Source organism: Cetorhinus maximus, chromosome 14, assembly GCF_964194155.1.
Source record: "Cetorhinus maximus chromosome 14, sCetMax3.hap1.1, whole genome shotgun sequence".
Classification (NCBI taxonomy): Eukaryota; Metazoa; Chordata; class Chondrichthyes; order Lamniformes; family Cetorhinidae; genus Cetorhinus; species Cetorhinus maximus.
In genome coordinates, this window is record NC_135892.1 from 23,477,921 (window position 1) to 23,501,903 (window position 23,983).

The 23,983-nt window shown below is 45.9% G+C and overlaps 1 protein-coding gene across 1 annotated transcript in view; it reads left to right on the forward strand.

The window, feature by feature from the left end:
• The window catches only part of arhgef33 (Rho guanine nucleotide exchange factor (GEF) 33), a 157,295-nt gene that overhangs the window by 85,299 nt on the left and 48,013 nt on the right, over positions 1-23,983 (forward strand). Inside the window, exons 9-11 of the mRNA XM_078557556.1 lie at positions 3,831-3,960; positions 16,402-16,509; positions 18,418-18,504. Of these exons, the coding sequence (XP_078413682.1) occupies positions 3,831-3,960; positions 16,402-16,509; positions 18,418-18,504 (325 nt within the window). The remainder of the gene's footprint in view (positions 1-3,830; positions 3,961-16,401; positions 16,510-18,417; positions 18,505-23,983) is intronic.

The window sequence follows — 23,983 nt, forward strand, 5'->3', positions numbered from 1 at the left end:
ATTCAAGAGTCTTCTGTTCCTTTTCTATCCCACACACCCAAAGCAGCTGGGAAAAACTGACAGAGCAATAATAGGAAGTGGTGCTTCAGGTTTTATGTATTGTCGAAAACCCTCTTCCATTAAGTGCACGTCACATCAGTAGTCCCTTTGGCATATTTAAAAGTCCAAACACTATGGGTTGGATTTTTGACCACCACCAGGGGCAGGTGGGACTGAATATTAACCCCACCAGCTGGCATGCCGGTTCCCTTGCTCTATCCCACTTCCAGGCCATTTTTGCAAATGCAGGATCTGGGGCCCATACACAGCTGGTGACCAATTCAGTTTATTAAGGGTTTATTGAGATCAATTAACAGAGGCCGACTAGAATTTTCCAGTCAGCCTCCAAGTTCCCAGAGGTAGCAGGGGCATTTTAGGTGCTTGAGGCAGGCACCAGTCTGGAGGGCCAATGCTCCAGGCAAACCTAGAGGCCCTCCTTGCCTACCTGGCTGTAGGCTGCTCCATGGGCCACCCTGAAGAGGGATTACCCCCTCCCCCATAGCAGTGGCCTTGGCTGCTGAAGCTATTTTTTAATTAATAACTTAAAAAGTTGGAGAGAGGGTGGCTCCATTTGAAGCACCCTCTCTCTTTCTTACCTTCTATTACAGCTGTTTCTCTCTCAAGATGGAAGTTCTTTGATTGACCCTTCAGTTTCACGAGCCCATCCGCCATCTTTAATTAGATGGTAAACATGCCCTCTGGCCGTTAATTGGCCATCCTGTGAAAATCACAGATCAGTAACTGCAAACCTGGGGGTGAGGTCAGGTCCCGGGAAACAGTCCCGACCTCTGTTTCCCACCACCAGAGGGATGACATAGCAGACTTAATTTGGCTACCCTTGTGAGCCATTCTGCTACTAATAACTTACTCTTACAAAGCCCAAAGCATGGAAGGAAATATTAAGAGGTAACAGCAGTGAAATCATTAGATATAAAGTACCCATTAGTTCTGATGAGGTCCCTTTTAGTCTTGTCAGGAATCTAAGAACCACTGGGTAATCTCCTGAAGATTACCACAGTATAGAAAGATGACAACATACTAGAAGTAAATGTAAAGCTAGTTACAACTTCATTCTGAGCACGTTTGTGTTAATTATTTACAATTAAATCTCTTTCAATGAGTTCAACTCAAAGAAATGATGGGAGATGTCAGCTGTGGCTCAGTTCATAGCACCCTCGCCTTTGAATCAGAAGGTTGTGGGTTCATGTCCCACTCCCGGAAACCAAGAACTGTGATTGTACTTGAAAGAGTTGCAATCTGTGACTGTTGATAACTCGAAATAATTTTTTCAAAGAAATGATGGTACTAAAAGCAGCAATGTTTGATAGCCCTTCAGAGGTAGCAGGTGCAATGATTATGTAATTACCAGGTTGTGGGAAAATGAATTTGGCATTTAGAATTTTGCTAAATCTATGGAAGGGAGTAACAAAGAATGTGTAGAAGCAATTAGTCATCACATTGTTGTTTATAAAACAAAACTGCAGCATAGCAATCCTTGTAAAATTTTTGTTTACAGGGTTTTTCCATCTCTCTTAATGAAAAATCTCAAAACATAGTGAACTGGATAAATCCCCTCAGTCACTGTTTATTTATCATAATGTTTCTTTTTAAATTTCCTTGAACAGGAGTGCTCCTCTGGGCCCCACAATGAATGGATAATAATGAATAATGAGCTGTAAGGTAGCCCATTTTAAGTGCTTTCAATAACTTTATGCAAGAAGATGATAACATTTCAGCAAATGAATTATTCATAAATACCCAGCTTGCATCTTCTCACATCCCAATGGCCATCTCTAACTAAATGTCCTGATCATGAAACATGTAGAACTACTATATTGGGGGATCTTTTGCCTTGTATACTTCGCAAATAAGATATAGAATGAACAGGCTACGAAGCAGTCCAACCCCCTACTTTATGAAACTCATAAATAGTATATGAAAGATTGAGAATTCATTGACCTCATCCTGCCAACATATTATCTATGGACTTTAATACAAAATGCAGAGTGCAGTGGACCTTTCATTTCTGTAAATTAAGGAGACCTGCATTTTGTAAGGTAATGTAATTATTTGTATGCTTAATTGTGCAATCCTTTTATTATTTTAAAATTTTATTTTTATTTTAATGATTGTCCAGAACTACGTTATGAACTATGATTACCTGTTTTATTTGTATCGTCATCACAATTCAGCATCTGTTGCTATGATGATATTTCAATAAATCAGTATACCCCATCTCGAAGAGTAGATTATCTGGCCATTTATTTCGTCACTGTTTGTGGGAGCTTGCTATGTGAAAATTGGTTGTTGCAGCATTTCCTCTACATTGCAACAGTGACTAATTATTTGACAGTGAAGTGATTTGGGATGTCCTGTGGTCTTGAAAGGTGCTATACTAATTGCAAGTCTTCTTTCTCTATCCTAACAATAATATTATAGTCAGTGCTCCTCAGAAGTTTCCTCTTGTTCTTTCTAAGATTCCCTTATTCCATGTGATTTTCCCTACATCCCCAGTGAGTTGAAACTAAGTTTTTTACTGTAACTTATTTTTCCTCATTTTCAGAACTGTGGCACTTCTTACCTCCCTCAATTTTTAACTAATTGAATCTTCACCTTCACACTTTTAAGACCCAAGTTTGAAATCAACTTGTTACTTCCTCATCTATATAACTTTTTCTTCTGCTCTTTTTGAACTTTAGTGGTAAACTATTGACCTTGACCCATCAGCTTAGTTTCTCAACAAAAAATACAGGAGCTATTTAATGCCTAATAAACTTAAGAATTTCTAATTATGCCACTGAAATAGACAATAAAACCTATGATAAAGCCTGTTATTTCATTCAAAATATTGGAAAAAGCAAAAATAAAGGTTACGCTGTATAAAATTGTGATTTGGACAAGTTTGAGATGTTTGAATTTTGCTAAATAATTACAGTGGCCAGAGTTTTACATGGTGGCAACAGTCCTGTTCAGTGAAAAAGTCGGGGGTGAGCCCGCCTTCACTTGGATCACTGTCCCATAGCAATTTAACAGCCATTGGGTCGTTAACTGGCTCAGGATCAGACTTCCAGCCCCATCTGGGAGGAGGTCCTGCTTCCAAGAGCTGACGGCCAATCAAATGGCTGACAACTTTCTCATCCCAGCAGTGCCAACAGGAGAAGTGGCCACTGCTGGGACTCCAGGCAGTCCCCAAAAATGAGTAGGCATGTTGCTGGAGACCTTGATAAAATCGGAGTTTCACCATGGCTGAGCTGGAAGGCTTGGAAGGTGATGGGGAGCCCAGGTTCAGCGCAGGAGTTGGGGTGTATCGTGGGAGACATCCTCCATTTGGCACATTGTGTCCCAACAGGAGGGACCTTCTTTAGTCCACAGGTTTTACCTAGCAGCCTCGCCATGTGGCATTGACACCTCCTGCCACTGGTAAAATACCAGCGGCGGCATGAGGAGGCCCTTAAGTGGCCATCAGTTAGTCACTTAAGGACTTCAATCGACCCAAAGTTGGGAAGGCAGCCTGATGCCACCTCTGCCACTTAAAATACCAGTGGAGGCAGGTATGCAACAGGCATGGCGCCTGACAACATGATCCCCGATTTTACGGCCACCCCACCTGCCAGCCCATTCCCAGAGGTGGCTGTAAAAATCCACCCAGTAAATTTTGAAAGCTGACGTTAAACGGAAATAAAAGTTGGTGTTTCCCTACACTGGAAGTAGTTTTTAAATCTGAGATACACGACATGTTGATACAATTTTTATTGATCAATTGTTTTTTGACCCCCTTTTCTTTGCAGCAGTATTTTACCCAGCTCCCTAAAAGCCCTCACCCAAATTCATATTGCTCTACTTTGTCGTCTGGAGGAGAGGATGAACAAGTGGCAAGGCATTGTGGGAGACATTTTCATGAAGTTGCTGAACAATGATGAGGTAAATGTAAAGCCAGTTAAACTAATGAAGGATCCAGATTGTTAAACATGTCTTTCCAAAAGAGAGTTATTTGATTTAATGGTAAAAATAAATAGTGAAGAATGTTTTCTTTCCATATATAACTATGGGCAGGACTTTGACCTCGTCGGGCGGGCGGGCCTGGGAGCAGTCGCAAAACCGACCACCGCCTGTGATCGGGCCCCAACCGCGATTTCACACTGACTGGCCAATTAACAGCCAGCCAGCATCAATCGTGCGCTGGGAGCCTCAGCGCTGCCTGGGAGGAGGGTGAGTGTGGAAGTTTGCGCATGCGCACGGGTGGGCACACTGAATGCTCCCTGAAGGCACAGAGCGGCCTCAGGGAGCTGAAGATTTTTTAAAACATAAATAAAGGCTTTAAAAATGTCAAAAACATCTCCCCTGTCACATGAGCAGGGACATGTTATAAATGAGATTTCAACATTTTTATTTTATTTTTAATTCCAGTTGGAAACCTCATCCTGCCCGTGGATGAGGTTTCATAAAAAATCCAAAGCCCGCTTGGCATTTTCACCCGACGGGCAGCGAAAAATCATATTTAATTAATTGATTAAGGGCCTTAATAGGCCTCTTAATTGTCAGCGGGCGCGCTGCCGCCTCTTGCACACACCTGCTGAGCGAAATATCGCGAGAGTGCGTGATGACGTTGGGATGCTCACTCAACGTCATCGTGCACTATTTGTCTCTCGTTCAAGTCGGGCACATGCCCGCCAACGAGAGAAAAATTCTGCCCTATGTGTCCAAGTTATATTGTAAGAAGCAGTATAGCTGACTTCACCAAAGATCTGTTTGCTCAGTGTCCCAGATCTTACACATATGGATCTGGATGGTGTTCAGTTGTGATATGACTGCATTAATTACAACAATCTAGGTTTTTTTTATTGCCTGGAAAGCCAACAATTATGTCCTTCCTGTAACGTGGTGACCAGAACTGTACACAAAATTCCAGCTGTGGCCTAACAAGTGCTTTATACATTTCCATCATTACATCCCTGTTTTTGTATTCAATACCCCAGCCAATAAAGGAAAGCATTCCATATGCTTTCTTGACCACCTTGTCCACCTGTCCTGCCATCTTCAAAGACCTGTGGAGATACACACCAAGGTCTCTCATGTCCTCTACCTCTCTCAATAACTTCCCGTTTATTGAGTATTCCCTAGCTTTGTCCTCCCTAAATGCATTACCTTGCACTTTGCCAGATTGAATTCCGTTTGCCACTTCTGCTTCTGCTCAACCAGACCATTGATATCATTCTGGAGTCAACAGCCATCCTCTTCACTATCAATTACACAGCCAATTTTTGTGTCATCTGCAAATTTCCCAATCATGCCTCCCACATTTAAGTCCAAATCATTAATATATACAACAAACAGCAAGGGCCCCAACGCTGAGCCCTGTGGAACATCACTGGAAACCGTTTTCCATTCCATTTGACCATTACCCTTTGTTTCCTGTCACTAAGTCAATTTTGGATCCAACTGCCACCTTCCCCTGTATCCAATGAGATCTCATTTTCCTGACTAGTCTGCCATGTGGGACCTTGTCAAATGCCTTACTGAAATCCATGTAGACAACATCCATTGCACTACCCTCATCAATCGTTCTTGTTGCTTCCTCAAAAAGTTCTATTAAGTTACTAAGACATGATCTTCCCCCAACAATACCATGCTGACTATCCCTGATCAATCTATGCATTTCTAAGTTACAGTTTATCCTGTCTCTCAGAATTGTTTCCAATAATTTGCCCACCACTGAAGTCAGACTGACCAGCCTATAATTTTCTTGCTTATCCCTCGCACCCTTTTTAAATAATGGTACAACATTCAAGGACTTCCAATCTTCTGGGGCCTGACTTGTATCTATTGAGGATTGGAAAGTGATTCTCAGAGCATCCGTTATTTCCTCCCTGGCTTTCTTCAACAGCCTGGGATACAATCCATCTGACCCTGGTGATTTATCCACCTTCAAGGATGCCAATTCCTCCAGTACTTCCTCTCTCACTATGCTTATTGTATCTAATATTTCACATTCCTCCTCTTTAATTAGAATGTCTGCATCATCCCTCTCCTTAGTGAAGACTAAGAGACAAAGTAGTCATTGTAGTCCCTGTCCACATCTTCTGCATCAACCCACAAGTTACTATGTATATCTTTGATAGTCCCTACCTTTTCTGTAGTTATTCTCTTGCTGTTAATTACTGGTAAAACATCTTAGGATTTTCTTTGATTTTACCTGCTAATATTTTTTCATATCCTCTCTTTGCTTTCCTAATTTCCATTTTTACTTCATCTCTGTACTTTCTATATACCTCTAGGTTTTCTGCAGTATTAAGTCTTTTGCAACTGTCATAAGTTTTCTTTTTCTATTTTATCATGGCCTGTGTGCTTCTGGATAACCAAGGGGCTCTAGATTTGGCAGTACCACCCTTTTACTTTGTGGGGACATGTCTAAACTCTGCCTGTAGGTCTCCCCTTTAAATGCCTCCCACTGATTTGACACAGTTTTTCCTTCTAATAGCTTTATCCAGTCCACTCTCATCAGCTTACCTCTCAGCTTCAATACAATTATGATACATTCAATTTTCACTACATATGTTCCTTCTGAGTCATACAGCCCGAAGGGTCTATACAATTCCCAGCTCCTTGGTGTACTATGGCAGAAACGTCTTAGACAGAGACATTCCCTCATTGCGCTTTTGCGGCGGCTGCCCCAAGCTTTAGTGCGTCCCTCAGCAGGTCGCCCTGGACCTTGGAATGTGCCAGTCTGCATCACTCAATCAGGGACAACTATTTGCACTGGAAGACCAACAAGTTTTTGGCAGGCCAAAGAGCGTCTTTCACCGAGTTGATGATCCTCCAGCTGCAGTTGATGTTTGTCTCGGTGTGTGTCCCTGGGAACAGCCCGTAGAGCACAGAGTCCTGTGTCACAGCACTGCTCAGGATGAACCTCGACAAAAACCACTGCATCTCTCTTTGCAAAGGCACATTCCACAAAGTGGTGAACAACGGTCTCTTCCCCACCACAGCCACCTCGAGGGCAATGTGCGGAGGGGGTGAGACTTCAGGCGTGTAGGAAGGATCTGACAGGGAGGGCCTTTCTCACAACCAGCCAAGCTACGTCTTGGTGCTTGTTGGAAAGTTCTGGCGATGAGGCATTCTGCCAAATGACTTTGACAGTTCGCTCGGGAAACCATCCAACAGGATCCACCCTCTCCTTTTCCCGCAGGGCCTTGAGGAAGTTACGTGCCAATCACTGCCTGATGGACTTGTGGTCAAAGGTGTTTTTGTGCATAAATTTTTCCACCAGGGACAGGTGGTATGGCATGGTCCAACTACTTGGAGCGTTCCGCGGCAGCATGGCCAGACCCATCCTTCGCAACACCGGGGACAGGTAGAACCTCAGCACATAATGACACTTGGTGTTTGCGTACCAAGGGTCTACGCACAACTTGATACAGCCGCACACAAAGGTGGCCATCAAGATGAGGGCGATGTTGGGCACATTTTTCCCCCTTTATCTAGAGGCTTGTACATCGTGTTCCTGCAAACATGATCCATTTTCGACCTCCAGATAAAGCGAAAGATGGCTTGGGTGATCGCCACCACACAGGAGTGTGGAATGGGCCAGGCCTGCGCCACGTACAGCAACAGCGAGAGTGCCTCACACCTGAAGACCAGGTTCTTACCTGCAATGGAGAGGGACCGTCGCTCCCATATGCCCAGTTTTCTTTCCACCATAGACATTCGCTCCTTCCAGTTTCTAACGCATGCCCCGGTCCCTCCGAACCATATCCCCAGCACCTTCAGGCTGCCTGACTTGATGGTGAAGGGGGCAAAGGATTGGTCAGCCCAGTTCCCAAAGAACATGGCTTCGCTCTTGCCACAATTTACCTTGGCTCCTGAGGCCAGTTCGAACTGATCATAGATGTTGATCAGTCTGCGCACCGACAGCAGATCCAAGCAGAAGACGGCGACATCGTCCATGTACAGGGAGGCTTTGACCTGAGTGCCTCCACTGCCTGGGATTGTCACTCCTCTTATGCCGGATCCTTCTGATGGGCTCAGCAAAGGGTTCTATGCAACACACAAACAGGACAGGGGAGAGAGGGCAGCTCTGCCTGACTCCAGATTTAATTGGAAAGCTTTCTGATTCCTACCCACTGATTTAAACTGCGCTACTGATGTTAGTGTAGAGCAGTTGGATCCAGTTGCGGACTCCCTCCCCAAACCTCATTTTGAGAGCACATCCACCATGTATGTGTGCAATACCCTGTCAAAGGACTTCTCCTGGTCCAGGCTGATGAGGCAGGTGTCCACAACCCTGTCCTGTACATAGACAATTGTATCCCTGAGTTGTGCGAGGCTGTCAGAGATCTTCCTGCCGGGTACAGTGCAGGTCCAGTCAGGGTGGATCACCAATTCCAGAGCAGACTTGACCCAATTGGCAATGACCTTGGACAGAATCTTATGGTCCACATTCAACAGTGAGATGGGTCACCAATTTCTAATTTCCTCCCTTTCCCCCTTGGGTGATGATGCCTTTCCTCATGGATTCTGACATGCTGCCAGCCAGGAGCATACTCTCGTACACTTCCAGCAGGTCTGGGCCAATCCAGTCCCACAGAGCTGAATACAACTCCGCCGGCAAGCCGTCGCTTCCGGGAGTTTTACTCTTCTCGAAGGACTCAAGGGCCTTAGTCAGTTCGTCAGGAGTTAGCGGTTTGTCCAGACTCTCCTGTGTACTGTCGTCTAAGACCTCCATGATAGACAGGAAGGACTGGGAGACCACGCTGTCTGTGGGCTTCACGTCATACAATCCGGCATAAAAGGATTTGCTGATCCTCAAAATGTCAGACAGTGATGACTTTACTGAGCAGTCTTCTTCCTTCAGGCTGCTGATCACAGAGCTCTCTCTGTGTACCTTTTGGAAGAAGAAATGTGAGCACGTCTCATCCTGCTCCACGGAGCGGACTCTGGAACGGAAGATGATCTTGGAGGCCTCCGAGGCAAAGAGTGAGGCTTGCTGGCCCTTCACCTCTTGGAGTTCCTCCTTGACATCGACCCCCATCGACTGCAGCCGGAGCAGATTCTGCATGTTTTTCTGGAGTCGGGACATTTCCCTCTGTTCCTTTCTAGCTTTCTGGACACCTTTGATGTTGAAAAACCTCCTGATGTTCTCCTTAATCGCTTTCCACCAGTGTGTCAGGGACTCAAAGAGGGGTTTCACGGTTCTCCAACCTTTGTAATCCCTCGAGTTCCTCAATGTTCTCTGGGGTCAGCAGTTGCACGTTCAGCTTCCATGTCCCCCTGCCAACCCTCTGGTCTTCCTGTAAGTGACAGTCAGCCACTAGGAGGCAGTGGTCAGAGAAGAACACCGGCTTGACATTGGTGGATCTGACTGTGAACGCACTGGACACAAACAGGAAGTCTATCCTGGAACAGATGGACCCATCTGGCCGCGATCAGGTGTATCTACGCTGCGCTCCGCCTGCAGGGTTGCTGAAGACGTCGTGCAGCTTGGCTTCCTTTACTGTTTCCATCAGGAGTCTGAATGTGGCGTCCAGTCTGCTGTCGGCCCTACCGGATCATCTAGCCGCATCAATGATGTAGTTGAAGTCACCGCCCAGAATGACCAGCCTGGAGGTCGCCAGCAGCAGTGGGAGCTGCTGAAAAACCTCCAGCTGCTCGCTGTTTTGAGCCAGGGCGTACACGTTAATTAACCGGAGTGGAGCATTCTTGTATAATATGTCTGCTCTGAGGAGGTGCCTGCCCACCACCTCCTTAACCTCAGAGATGGTGATGTTGCCTCCCTGCAGCAGAATACGCAGGCCGGAAGAATGTGAGTCATTTCCTCCCGACCAGATCAATGGCCCATGGGACCACCATCGTGACCATTGCCTGTAGGAGCTGAGGTGCGGTATCGCACACTCCTGCAGAAACAACAGGTCAGCTTTGACCTTGGCAAGGTAGTCCAAGGTTGCAACACATCGCATAGTAGATTTAATGCTACGCACATTTATAGATACAATCTTTATCCCCATTTTTAAAGTATTTTGTCCCTTACCAAACCTGTTGTCATTGAGAGTTCCAGACCTTTGGTCTGCTCCTGCATACCCATAGTGTTCACAAATTGTCTCTCTTTGGATGGGCTGAGGAAACTCCTGAACAGCCCCATTGGAGCTGTTCCACTCAGGTGGCATTTGTGCAAGGAGTGAGCTTTGAATTGTTCTCTGTTGGAGCAGTCTCTCCGATCCACTCTCCCTCTGGGGTGTTGCTGCTCTCGGCTTCCCGGAGCTGGGGTGTGCTGGCCTTTTCGAGCTCAGGGAGAGGTTGGGGTGCACTGGTCTCTTCATTGTCTCCAATGTCCTGGAGCATGCGTGTCTCCTCCTCCAGCTCCCTAGTGCTTTGCCACTTCTTCTTTAGGTGCCGCCCTCACCCTTCTTCACCTGAAGAGCAGCAGCCCTTGTCATTTGTGTCGGATGGGAGACGCCTCTTGCCACTCGTCTGGGAAGTGGCCTGGTCCCTTCTTAGCCCGTTCTTCTTTTTGGTCTTCACCAGCAGCCACTCACCCAGTTGATTTTCTGCTGATTCCTCCTCCATTGATTCGCTCTGCAGAAGAGTGGGAGTTCAGGGGGCTGTCTGTTGCCTCAATCTTTTCCTTCGTCTTGCCTCTCCCTGTTTCCTCCTTTGTCCCATTGTGCTCGCTGGAGGCCTTGGTGGTTGGAGGGTTGCAAGTGTCCTTGGTAGTAGTGACACTGACCATTTCGTCTTCTTCCCCCTCGTTGGCTTTGGCCGCCTGTGCATAAGTGAGGCAGAATTTGGGACAGGCCTTGTAGAGGTGACCTGCCTCGCCACACAGGTTGCAGCACTTAGTCTGTTTGCAGTCCTTTGTCTGGTGCCCTTCCTGTTTGCAATTCTTGCAGAGGACAGCACTGCAGTTGGCCGCCACATGACCAGATTTGCCGCATGAGCAGCAAAGTTTGGGCTGCCCAGCATAGACAAGGTAGCCACGGCTTCCCCTGATAGTGAAGCTGGAAGGAAGGTGGAGGATTGCTCCCTTACCATCCGCCTTGAGTGTGACCTTGACCTGGCGTTTGCTGGTCCAAATCCCGAAGGTATCTTTGACCTTGGTGCAGTTACCAACCTTGTCGACGTACCTGGGGAGGCAGGTGAGCATATCGGCGCCAGGGACGTGGAGTTGTAGAGGTGCACAGTCACCACATGGTTCCGTTGCAACAGCAGAGCAAAGAGTGGCTCTGCCGTGAGGGTTCTGATCTGCAGCTGGTCTGTCTTCTCCTTCAACACCTTCAGGAACTTGACGCAGGCAGCAACATTCTTGAAGGTCACATCGAAGCATCCAGCGCTGGTGAAGTCGTGCAGGCAGTAGATCTCCGCAGCTTCAAATCCACATGACTCCAAAAGGATTCGCTTAATGAAGAAGGCATGGTCCATGGGTGTACCTCCTTCGCTGTCCTTCACTGCCACCCAAAGTGTTACATACCCACTGGTTTGGGGCTTGACTGGTTGCAGCCATCACCTCTTCAAGTTCCTGATGTTAGGCACTTTATTCCCCCCCACGCTCTTTATTCCCCCCCCACGCTCTTTATTCCCCCCCCACGCTCTTTATTCCCCCCCCACGCTCTTTATTCCCCCCCCACGCTCTTTATTCCCCCCCCACGCTCTTTATTCCCCCCCCACGCTCTTTATTCCCCCCCCACGCTCTTTATTCCCCCCCACGCTCTTTTCTCCCCCCCCACGCTCTTTTTTCCCCCCACGCTCTTTTTTTCCCCCCACGCTCTTTTTTTCCCCCCCACTAACTTTTTTTTTTGCAAAAATATACTTTATTCATAAAATATCTTCAATCACATTCCAAACCATTTCAAAAACACCATTACAAGGGTACAATCCGGTTCAACTTTTACAAAATGTATCACCAGGTGCATCAGTACAAACAATATTACAATCATTTACAGCCTTTCATTTTGAGCTGTACAGCCCGAGGGGCTCTAAACAGTTCCCAGTCCCTCGGTGCACTGTGGCAGAAAGGTCTTAGACAGCGACCCTTCCCCATTGCGCCTTTGCGGCAGCTGCCCCAAGCTTTAGTGCATCCCTCAGCACGTAGTCCTGGACTTTGGATTGTGCCAGTCCGCAACACTCGGTCGGGGACAACCCTTTGTGCTGGAAGACCAACGAGTTTCGGGCAGACCAAAGCGCCTCTTTCACCGAGTTGATGATCCTCCAGCTGCAGTTGATTTTTGTCTCGGTGTGTGTCCCTGGGAACAGCCCGTAGAGTACAGAGTCCTGTGTCACAGAACTGCTCGGGATGAACCTCGACAGCAACCACTGCATCTCTCTCCAGACCTTCTTTGCAAAGGCACAATCCACCAGGAGGTGAACAACGGTCTCTTCCCCACCACAGCCACCTCGAGGGCAACGTGCAGAGGGGGTGAGACTCCTGGCATGTAGGAAGGATCTGATGGGGAGGGCCTTTCTCACCACCAGCCAAGCCACGTCTTGGTGCTTGTTGGAAAGTTCTGGCGATGAGGCATTCTGCCAAATGACTTTGACAGTCTGCTCGGGGAACCATCCCACAGGATCCACCCTCTCCTTTTCCCTCAGGGCCTCTAAGACGTTACGTGCTGACCACTGCCTGATGGACTTGTGGTCAAAGGTGTTTTTGTGCATAAATTTTTCAACGAGGGACAGGTGGTACGGCACGGTCCAACTACTTGGAGCGTTCCGCGGCAGCATGGCCAGACCCATCCTTCGCAACACCGGGGACAGGTAGAACCTCAGCACGTAGTGACACTTGGTGTTTGCGTACTGAGGGTCTATGCACCGCTTGATGCAGCCACACACAAAGGTGGCCATCAGTATGAGGGCGATGTTGGGCACGTTTTTTCCCCCTTTATCTAGAGGCTTGTACATCGCGTCCCTGCGGACACGATCCATTTTTGACCTCCAGATAAAGCAGAAGATGGCTCGAGTGATGGCCACCACGCAGGAGTGTGGAATGGGCCAGACCTGCGCCACGTACAGCAACAGCGAGAGTGCCTCACACCTGATGACCAGGTTCTTACCCGCAATCGAGAGGGAGCGTCGCTCCCACGTGCCCAGTTTCCTTTTCACCATAGACACTCGCTCCTTCCAGTTCCTAACGCATGCCCCGGTCCCTCCGAACCATATCCCCAGCACCTTCAGGCCGTCAGCCCTGACAGTGAAGGGGACAAAGGATCGGTCAGCCCAGTTCCCAAAGAACATGGCCTCGCTCTTCCCACGATTTACCTTGGCTCCCGAGGCCAGTTCGAACTGGTCGCAGATGTGGATCAGTCTGCGCACCGACAGCGGATCCGAGCAGAAGACGGCATGGTTGGGAATTTCCATGGGGATGTAATCCTACACCTTAAAGAAGGTGCAATGCCATCAATTGATCCACTGTGAAAATGCAGCATGCATATTCTCAAAAAGTTGTGGATGGACCTGGATGGAATGGAAAAACAAGGCATAATTTGATGATGCAATTTCATCACTACCTCAATTAAGAAGGACAGTTCAATTCAACTATGTTTAGACCCGAGGAGGCTAAACAAAGCCTTAAAGAGGTATCCTCATAAGACACCAATGCTAGGAGAGTTAAATCCACTGTTTGCTGGAGCAAAATATTTTTCCAAATTTATTGCAAAAAACGCATATTTGTTCATACACTTGTCAAGAGAGTTGCAAGAGCTAACAAAGTTTCGAGCATGCATTCAATGCCTTGAAACAAGCGCTGTCAGCCAAGTCATAGTGTTGATGACCCTCGGAAGGCAACAACATTAGAAGTGGATGCATCACAGAAAGGTCTTGGTGTGTGTCTTCTTCAAGACAGTAAGCCTGTCGCATTTGATTCAAAATGGCTGCCAACAGCACAAGCAAATCACTCCAATAGCAAAATCAGAAACTCTCGCTCCTGTCTCTGGGATCACCAGGTTCCGCACATACTTATTTGGGAAAGAGTTCACGGTCGAGACAGATCGTAAACTGCTGGAGATAATCTGGAGAAAACAGCTCATGAGTGCAGCTCCAGAGATTACTTATCAAGATTCAGGGTTACATTTGTGACGTCAGATACAAACCCAGTGATCAGATGGTCCTATCAGACACTTTAAATCAACTATCCAACCCGGAGAAGATGTGAAACATAACACTTGATTCCAAGTGGACAAAGTCTATGCAAGCTTGGAGAATGTCTATAATGTAGATCTCATATGCTTTGATCAAACCAAGAGAGAGGAACTCTAGAGGAAGCCTGTGGCAGATCATTACAGGGGATTGGCCCGAGACCATTCGGGAGATCCCTACGAATCTAAGAATGTATTGGCCATATCAAGATGAGATTGATATATCTAATGGAGTATTCTTCAAGTGACACCAAGTACTCATTCCGGTGACAATTAGGTCTGGTATACTTGATCAGCTCCATCAGGGGCTCATGAAAACAGAGAATATGGGACAATTTGCTCTCAAGTCAGTGTTCTGGCCCAGTATCAGCAAAGACATCGACCAGGTAGTTGAAAATTGCGATGCATGCCAGAAACACCAAGCCAGTCAGCAGAAAGGACCTCTCCAACTGCATATCAAACTGCCATCTCCGTGGACCAAGATAGTGACACATCTGTTCATTGTGAACAGAGAAGACTATTTGCTAGTGACTGACTATCACTCCAAATTTCCAATTGCTCAGAAGCTTCGGGATACCTTGAGTGCAGCAGTGGCCAGCACTGTTGGCGCCATTTTTAGTCTCTTTGTGCACTGATGGAAGTGGTAATTGACAACAACCCACAATACATGGGAAAACTGTTCCAGGATGTGTGTCAATGATGGTCCATCAACCACAGCACATCATCACCCTGATATCCTTACTCGAATGGGATGGCTGAACATATGATCAGAACAGTCAAATTGTTGATCAAAAAGTCTTCGGAAACCAGGGAAGGTACCAAAGTTGTGTTTAGTGCATCTTCGTGCCATGCCATTACTATAAACTGCTGAAATTCTGTTTGGTCGACCAGTGAGAACCACACTACCAAGCTGTCATCTCAACAAATCATCTTTGCATCAGAAACAAGATATGAAAGACGCATGTGATGTGCATGTGAGTGCAGAATTACAACCACTATATGTTGACCAGAAGGCAAGGGTCCTACACCCATAAGAACAGACATGGATCCCAGCAGAGGTGTCCAAGATGTACAAAAAACTATATTCATATGCAGAACTGCAAAGGAATCAATTGCATCTCTGGGGACTCTCTATTAGCCATGCACAAGGTGACCAACCAACATCGCCTAAGTGTACCATGCACATATTGCAGCCGAAGAGACAACAAATAACACACTGACAACTGAGGACAATCCTCCCAAACAAAATCTTGAGGAGGAAAGGATGGACAGTTCAAGAACGCACCCAAAGGTCACTATCACAAGATCAGGTCGAGTCTGCCACCGATGACAGTGCATTTCTAAATGTAGACAATATCTTGAAGAGGGGTGTTCCAAATGTTCTTGTTACAGTTGAATGTTTTATATAAATAGTGCTTTAGTTATCAAATTTCTTATATTCCGTAAGGGTTGCCTATTTTTATGCATATTAATGTTGTACGAGATGGGGCTGTTATTTAAGGGAAGGAGGATGTTATGATAGTGTATTGTTAGTATGTTAAATATAATCATTTAAATATGTTTATGCTAATATGTATGTCATCACAGGAAGTGATGCAATATCATGTGATTCACTTCTCTTGCACAGTCAGTTAGCCCATGTAAGCTGAAGCAGCAAGTCTCCATTAAGGCTCTGTGTTCAACCTTCAAAAAGTAATTGATCGATCAGGAGTGCCTGCCCTTCAGCAACTTTTGTATTAATCTAGAAAGAGATACTGTGCAGCAATTGCCATCAGCATTTTAAAATTCACAGATGTATCAGATTGATTTTTCCAGTGGTTCACTGACAGTTTTTTCACTGGGATTGGAGATTGTGACAATCCAACAATCAGATCAATTGGGAAGTGGAACTGGAGACTGTCAGAACCAATCAGATCAGTTAGAGGGTGGGACCAGATACAAGTTTCTCCCACTGTACATTGCTGTTAAGACAGTAAAAGTTAGTCTGAGCTGATGTTTCACACTTGTATTATTCAAAACCTGGTTTGCTGCCAATCATATATCGTTACAGAGAGTAAGGTAACAAAGCAGTAGGATGGTTCATGATAGTGGCGTGAGGATATCTTGAGAATGAAGAGAAAAAATATATTTTAATAAAGACTAGAAACCTATCCATTCTCTCGCAGCAAGGTCTGTTCAACAATTAACCAATTTTATTTTCAAGTGGTAAACAGCAAATGCATTTTATTTCTTTATCTTACAGGACCAATTTTTGGACAACTACATTATTTACCTAAAGGAGCTTCCTGAGTGCATTTCTATGCTTAACATCTACAGTGTGGATTCTCTCAAACCTATAAGGCAACATGAGGTCAAAAACTTTTTACGACATTTTTGAAGATCAGATCATATCTAATAAATAGTACAAGTGATAATGCACACAAACCATTTTGTAAAAATACAACTAATTTTAACAGCAATTACTAACATAACAGGGCTGGATCATTTATGAAAATATTAGCCAAGATCTTTCAAACTCTGGATAGTCAGGAACAGGACATACCCCCCAAGATACATTACAGACGGGACCACTCAGAAGTCTCAACGCAATGATTCCATGGGAATTGCTTGGGAAGTTTGAACTTTGAATGGGCAATTCTCCTGTTCCCCGGGACCCTCCGAAAACGTCTTCAACTCTAAGTTAGAGTCAGAGACTTTGGACAGTTCCAGTTTACTTCTGGATAGTTACCCAGGAAATGTCAGACAGATTAAAACCTAGTCTAATACCTGGGTAACTACAGAACTGATCCCTCCTGACAACACCCACCTCGACTGACCCCGACTCCCCCAGCCTTCCGACTACCTCCCCCCCCGCAACTGGACTTGACCAATCCCCACCGCCTGACTAACCCTGACCCTCTGACCCATTTCCCCCAACCTCCCAACTCAACCTGACTAATCCCTACCACCCGACTATCACCAACAGCACCCCCCGACCCGACCTGACATCATCTTCCTACACCCTCACCCACCTACCCCCTTACTACACTTACCTTTGCCTCCCCTACCCCCTTACCCCCTTAAACACCTTACTTCCTTACCCACCCTAACCTCTTTCCAACTTACCCTTTTACCCACCCTACCTCCCTGCTCACTTACCCGCCCTACCCCTTTACCTTCTCTCCGTAGCTTTTCAAAGAAGCTTTGAGACATTTAAACTCTTTACTTACCAGAATACAGCAGGTAGCGCCGTAAAAAGCGCTGTTGGTTTCTGGTGAATTCTCTCTGCTGCTCCCTCCGAGATTTCCTGCACTGACTGAGTTCTACAGGAGCCTCCAAAGGAAGATTGCCCTGAAAATTCAGAGGGAAGTAGGCGTGTATCGTTTTGTCTGATCAAGGTCAGAAATCAGGGTTTTGACCCTGAACAGAAATTTCGGGTCTTTTTAAAAAAAAAAAATGACTCCTTATTTAGAGTTTATTGAGCTCGTTTGAAAGGAAGGGATCAATGTTCTATTTATAAATGCATTATTCTATCAAATTCCAAAAATTTGTTGTGTGGGTGATTTAATTTTAGGTGCCTTTTTTGAGCTCCCTTGATGACTCATTGGACAGTTCTTTCTGGTGTAGAACTGCTACACCAACCAGGAAGATCTAGTCTGTATCGAGCTAGTCAATTTTGGTTAGGACATCATTATAATTAATACAGCAATCAAGCCTTTCTATCCTGAGGCTAGCTAGGGGATTGGAGGAAATGAAAAGGATTTCCCACTCTTGATCAACGTCTACTGATTCCTTCTGTGTAGACATCAGGTGAGGAAAAAGATTAACCTTGGCTATGATGCCTCTTTGGTTGAATGGCCTGCTGACAAGTTACTCCATACATTCACATACGGAATGAGGAGCAGAAGGCTACTCCACCCTTCGAGCCTGCTCCTAACATGAGGCATGGTTAGTTGGGAGAGGCACTGGAGGTATGTCAAGGCCTTTGAAACCATTCTCTGGCAAAACAGAAAGCTTTCAGGAAAGGAAATAAGAGGGAACAGGGAGCTTTTGTAAAAAAAAAGTATTTTTAATTACTGTTAATCTTATGGAGTTTTGGGTTTTAAAATTTAACATTTTTAAACAATTGTATCTTCAGAAAGTATTTTTCACTGTGATGTTCAATTTTCCAATTCTATTTTCTTTTTACTTTAACTGTTTTCTTTATTTTACTTTCTACTGAACCCCAGAGAGGTTGTGAACATTGTTTCAGTTTGACAATTGTTGTCTCTTTCCACAGGACCACTATTCTGAGGCCATGCCTGATCTGCTGACACTGCTCTTTCAGCCTATTCATCATATTCCAGAATACATTCAACTTTTGCAGGCAAGATCACTTACCATTCTCACAACTAGGGTTGCCAACCCTCCAGGATTGCCTTGGGGTCTCTGAGCAAGCTGGAAGTAAAATCATTGGGCAACAATGAAAGTTTTCTTTTCAAAATTCTCTTTGAACATTAATTATTTATTATTTCCTTTGTCATAAAATAAAATATTGAAGATGGTAAAATAGCTATTTGACTGGCAGTCAAGAGCCATTCAATTGGGTAATGAAGAGTCTTCTCGCTTTCTAATTGATGTGTGAAGGCGGTACATTGAAGGTTGGATATATCAGATGACCAATGGCAGGAGGGTCGGAGTAGGGGGTGGGGTGATGACGAGTGAGGCAGTTGGCAGCAGGAGATCAGGTGATGAAGCCTCTAGGAATGCAACCAGAGTTGGCAACCCTATCACAACTGTTGCTGACACTAATTAACATGCAATCTTTTCAAATTATCATTTTTATTAGTTCATCGTTTGTCTAATTATTTGGGAGCCAGTGTCACTCAGCGGGTTATAACACATGGATAAAGTCGACACTGATGCCATTTTTAAATGCGCAAGCATTTTGGATCCTCAGGGAGGTTTCTCTTTGCATCCTTATTTCAGTTCAACAAAAAATACTGGGTGAGAAATTGGGATCATTTGCATCCATTTTTTAGGCACTAAAGTGCACTTAGCACTCCAAAATGCCATCTGCAATACGCGTGCACACTTTTGAGGAGAATTGCACTGGATGCCATATTGGTGTGAGCATTAGTGCACCAGCAGTAAATGGCCTTGGAAATATGCAAAGTAAGTTGGTCATAATGTCAATCAATATCCAAGGCTGGTTTGATGTCATGGTGCCATCTTGGAGTTCAATGCTCCAGCTAGCGACCTCTCCTAACCTCACACCACTGGGCACATGTTTAGCAGGAAGGACCCACCATCTGTACTACTTAAAGGGAACATCAGCTACTTACTGTTGCTGTTTGATTTCTTCTGCCATGCTTGTGTTTGGTGCTTTATATGGTTGTTAAAGTTGCAGGGAATGGTGTGGCAGGTGCTGAAGGAGATTTTGCTGATTTCAAGGCTTCTGCATAGCCAGTTGCTCCCAGATATGGGTACAATAGTAGGCATTCCCCTTGAAAAACAGCATGGCTCGGAGAATGAGCAGAGGCAAGCTGCTGGAAGGAGGAATAGGGAAGAAAGGCTCTCTAGTAGTAGGTCATATCTGCCCAGGATGTTCAGGGAGCAATTTTCCTACCTGATCTCGACAAGGAACAATATGTGAGATGTCTGCACCTCAGCAGCGAACTCTTTAATGAAATCTCACTTGCTGCAGCCACAACTAAAATCTTAGAGCACAGCAAGGGCCATATCGCCAGTGATTCTAAAGGTGACCGTGGTGAAAAACTTATATGCACCTGGCTCCTTCCAGGCTGGAGCTGGAGATATTTGCAACATCCCACAGTTTGCTATCCACTGCTGCATAAGGGAGGTACATAGCTGATGACTCCAATGCGCAACTCATGCACACATGAGCAGCATGCATAAAATGAGAACCATGCTGCCCAACAAAATGTGATAGAACAGGCAAATGGTGTGCCAAAGTAGTGCTACCCACTGGACTGCTCTGGTGGAGACCTGCAGCCCTTAGCAGATTACGTGGCCAGAGATGAGAATGACCGCTCTTGACAGCAAGGCAACATTTGACTGAGTGTAGCATCAAGGAGCCCTAGTAAAATTGAATTCAATATGAATCATAAGAAAATTCTCCACTGGGTTGGAGACATACCTAGCACAAAGGAAGATGTGTATGGTTATGGACACCAATCATCTCAGTACCAGAACATTGCCGCAAGAGTTCCCTAGGGTAGTGTTCTAGGCCCAATCATCTTCAGCTGCTTCATCAATGACCTTCCCTCCATCATAAAGTCAAAAGTGGAGATGTTTGTTGATAATTCATTGACTCAGTGACAGTGTTCAGTGTCAGTGTTCAGTGTCATTCACAACTTCTCAGATACTGAAGCAGTCAGTGACTGCATGCAGCAAGATTGAGACAATTTGGCTTGGACTGATAAGTGGAAAGTAACATTTGCAAAACACAAGTGTCAGGAAGTGACCATCTCCAACAAGAGAGAATTTAACCATCTACCTTTGACATTCAGCAGCCATTCCTGAATCCCCCAAGCTCAGCAATCTGGAGGGCTACCGTTGACCAAAGACTTAACTCAACCAGCCATATAAATACTGTTGCTACAAGAGCAGGCCAAGGATGGGAATTTTGCAGCAAGTAATTCCTGACTCCCCTCCGCTTGCCTGGATAAATGCAGCTGTAACAACATTCAAGAAGCTGGACCATCCAGGACAAAACAGCTGCTTAATCAGCAGCCAATCCACCACCCTAAACATTTACTTCCTCCACCACTGTTGCATAATGGCAGCAGTATGTACCATCGACAAGATTCATTGCAGCAACTGACCAAGCCTCCTTCAACTGCACTTTCCAAATCTGCAACCTCCACCACCTAGAAGAGCAAGGGAAGCAGACACATGGGGGCACCACCATCTGCACATTCCCCTCCAAGTTTCATACCATCCCTTGGAACTATACCATTGTTCTTTCACAGTCGATGGATCAAAATCCTGCAATTCCATCCAGCAGCACTGTGGGTATACATACACCACATGAATTTCACTGGTTCAATAAGGCGGTTCACCACCGCCTTCTCAAGGCCAATTAAGAATGGGCAATAAATGCTGGCCTTGCCTATGATCCTCACAGCCCATGAACAAATAGAAAAAAAAATTGTGGTGGTCTGCTGCATGCTGCACAAATTTGCCATCATGAGGGGCAGCCCTTGCCACAAGCTATACGGCAAGCTGCTGAAGAGCAGAAGCATGAGCAGCAAGAGTCAGAGAAGGAAGAGGAAAGATGGAGGAAACCATGATTGTCTTTTTCCAAGAAGAATTCATCTGAGTACGATAGCAGTAACTACAACCCCAATTCCACATTTACCAACAGTTCCACACTTTACCTTCCCTTTGTCACTGACAATCACAGCACTTGATTGGCCACAATGCAAAAATAAAAGCCATCATTATTCATTCTTGGGATGTGGGCATTGCTGGCAAGGTCAGCACTTATTGCTTATCCCTAATTAACACTGAGCAAGTGATGGTATGCTATCTTCCTGAACCAATGCAGTCTATGGGATGTAGGTACACCCACAGTTCTGTTAGGGATGGAGTTCCAAGATTTTGTCTCCGTGACAGTGAAAGAATTATGATATATTTCCAAATCAGAGTGGTGTGTGAATTGGAGGTGTCCCATGCATCTACTGTCTTTGTCCTTCTCGATTGTTGAGTTTGTGGATTTGGAAGGTGCGGTCAAAGGAGCCTTGATGCATTGCTGAAGTGCACCTTGTAGCTGGTACATACTGTTGCCACTGTGTGCCAGTGCTGGAGGGCTGAATGTTTAAGGTGGGAGATGGAGTGCCAATCAAGCAGTTTGCTTTGTCTTGGCTGGCGTTGAGGTTCTTGAGTGTTTTTGGAGCTGCCTTCATCCAAGCAAATGGAAAGTATCCATCACACTCAAGTCTTCTGCCTTGTAAATAGTGGACAGGCTTTGGGGAATCAGGAGGTGAGTTACATGCTACAGAATTCCTAGACTCTGACCTGTGCTTGGTGGTCAGTCATCCAGTCACAGTGGCTGGTCCATTTAGGTTTCTGGCCAATGGTAACCCTCAGAATGTTGATGGTGGGGAAATGCAGGAATGAAAATGTTGCTGAATGTCATGGGGAGATGGTCATTGCCTGGCAGTTGTGTGATGTAAATGTTGCATGCCACTGATTAGCCCAAGACTGAATGTTGTCCAGGTCTTGCTGCATATGGGCATGAACTGCTTCATTATCTGAGGTGTTGCAAATGGTACTGAACACTGTGCAATCATCAGCGAACATCCCCACTCCTGACATTATGTTGGAGGTAAGGTGACCGATGAGATAGCTGAAGATGGTTATGCCCAGGCCATGACCTTGAACTCCTGAGGCATTGCCCTGGGGCTGAGGAGATTGGCCATAACCAACCTCCTTTGTCATAGGTATAATTCCTATCAACTTCAATTTTGCTAGGGCTCCTTGATGCCACATTTGGTCAAATGCTGCTCCGATGGCAAAGGCAGACTCTCTTACCTCACTTTTGGAATTCAGCTCTTTCGTTCATGTCTTGAACAAGGTTATAATGAGGTGTGAAGCCATGTGGCCCTGGTGGAACCCAAACTGAGAACTGATGAGCTGCTTATTGCTGAATAAGTATTGCTTGATAGTACTAATGACTGTGACGTTCTTCTATTTAATGTAAATGTACCAATCATAAGACAAGGATTGATAAAACAATCAAGTGGGCTCTTTATTTGAAGATAAGACTATATACAGACAATGTTAACTGGGAGACTGTGTATACGTATGTGACTCCTACAAGCTGCTTCTGTAAACGGAGTTCAGAGTTCATGGGACTAATCCATCATATTCTGAACATGTACATTGGGTGAAATTTTCCATGCCCGCTGGCAGCAGGCATGATAGATGGTGTGGGGGGGGTGTCCGGCGACAACTGCTGCCCAGCCGCGGAGGTGACTGTTTTCGAGGGGTCAACTGCTGCCTTGGCATTGGATCTCGCGCACAAGAAATCGAGGTGGGGGGCAGGGTAAGTGAGGGAAGTGACCACGCAGTAGGGACACCTGTATAAACCAACCATACACTGCAACTGAGAAAGTTCAGGTGCAGCCACAGTGATATGATTGGGGTCGGGCTCCTAGTTTGCCCACCCACGCAAGAAACGCAGAGGCAGCAAAGTGCCACCAAGCCCTCCAGACCCTACCCCAGCCCCCGGCACAGACTGTGGGTCTGTGAATGCTTTACTTGACCGCGCAGGAGTTGGAGTGCACACGTTGTACAATCTCCTCGCCAACGCTGTCCATGTAGCAGTCACTGCTGGAGGCGCTCACAGTCTCTTGCAATCTCAGCATCCCGGTTAGGAGAATTCTCCCCCATGTCGCAGGCTAAAAGGGCAGCCATGCAGCACACTCATCTGTGGCCATCCGAGGGGTGGCCAGCACTCTTCGGGAAGCATTAAGGGGCCATCACACAGGGCCAGGAAAGGTGCTAAGCACACCCATGCTAAACACATCTCTCTCTTTCATGCTGCAGGAGGACCATCAGGAGCATGGAGCCTGATGACCTAGCTGTATGCCTGATGGCCTGCAGAGAGCGGAGAAGATGGAGGAGGGAGTGACTGAGGCTCCTGGCTGATCAAAGGCAGGAGCAGCAGCCTCAGGAAGAAGGGGCTGCTGCGACTCCCACACACGCTGCCCAGGAGCAACAGCAAACTGTGGTTGGTCAGTGCCTAGAGACACCCAGGGTCTATAGACGCTGCCTGTCATTCCTGCAGATGACCAAGAACCAGTGTTGCCGACGATTGTGCATGTCTAGGGACCTGG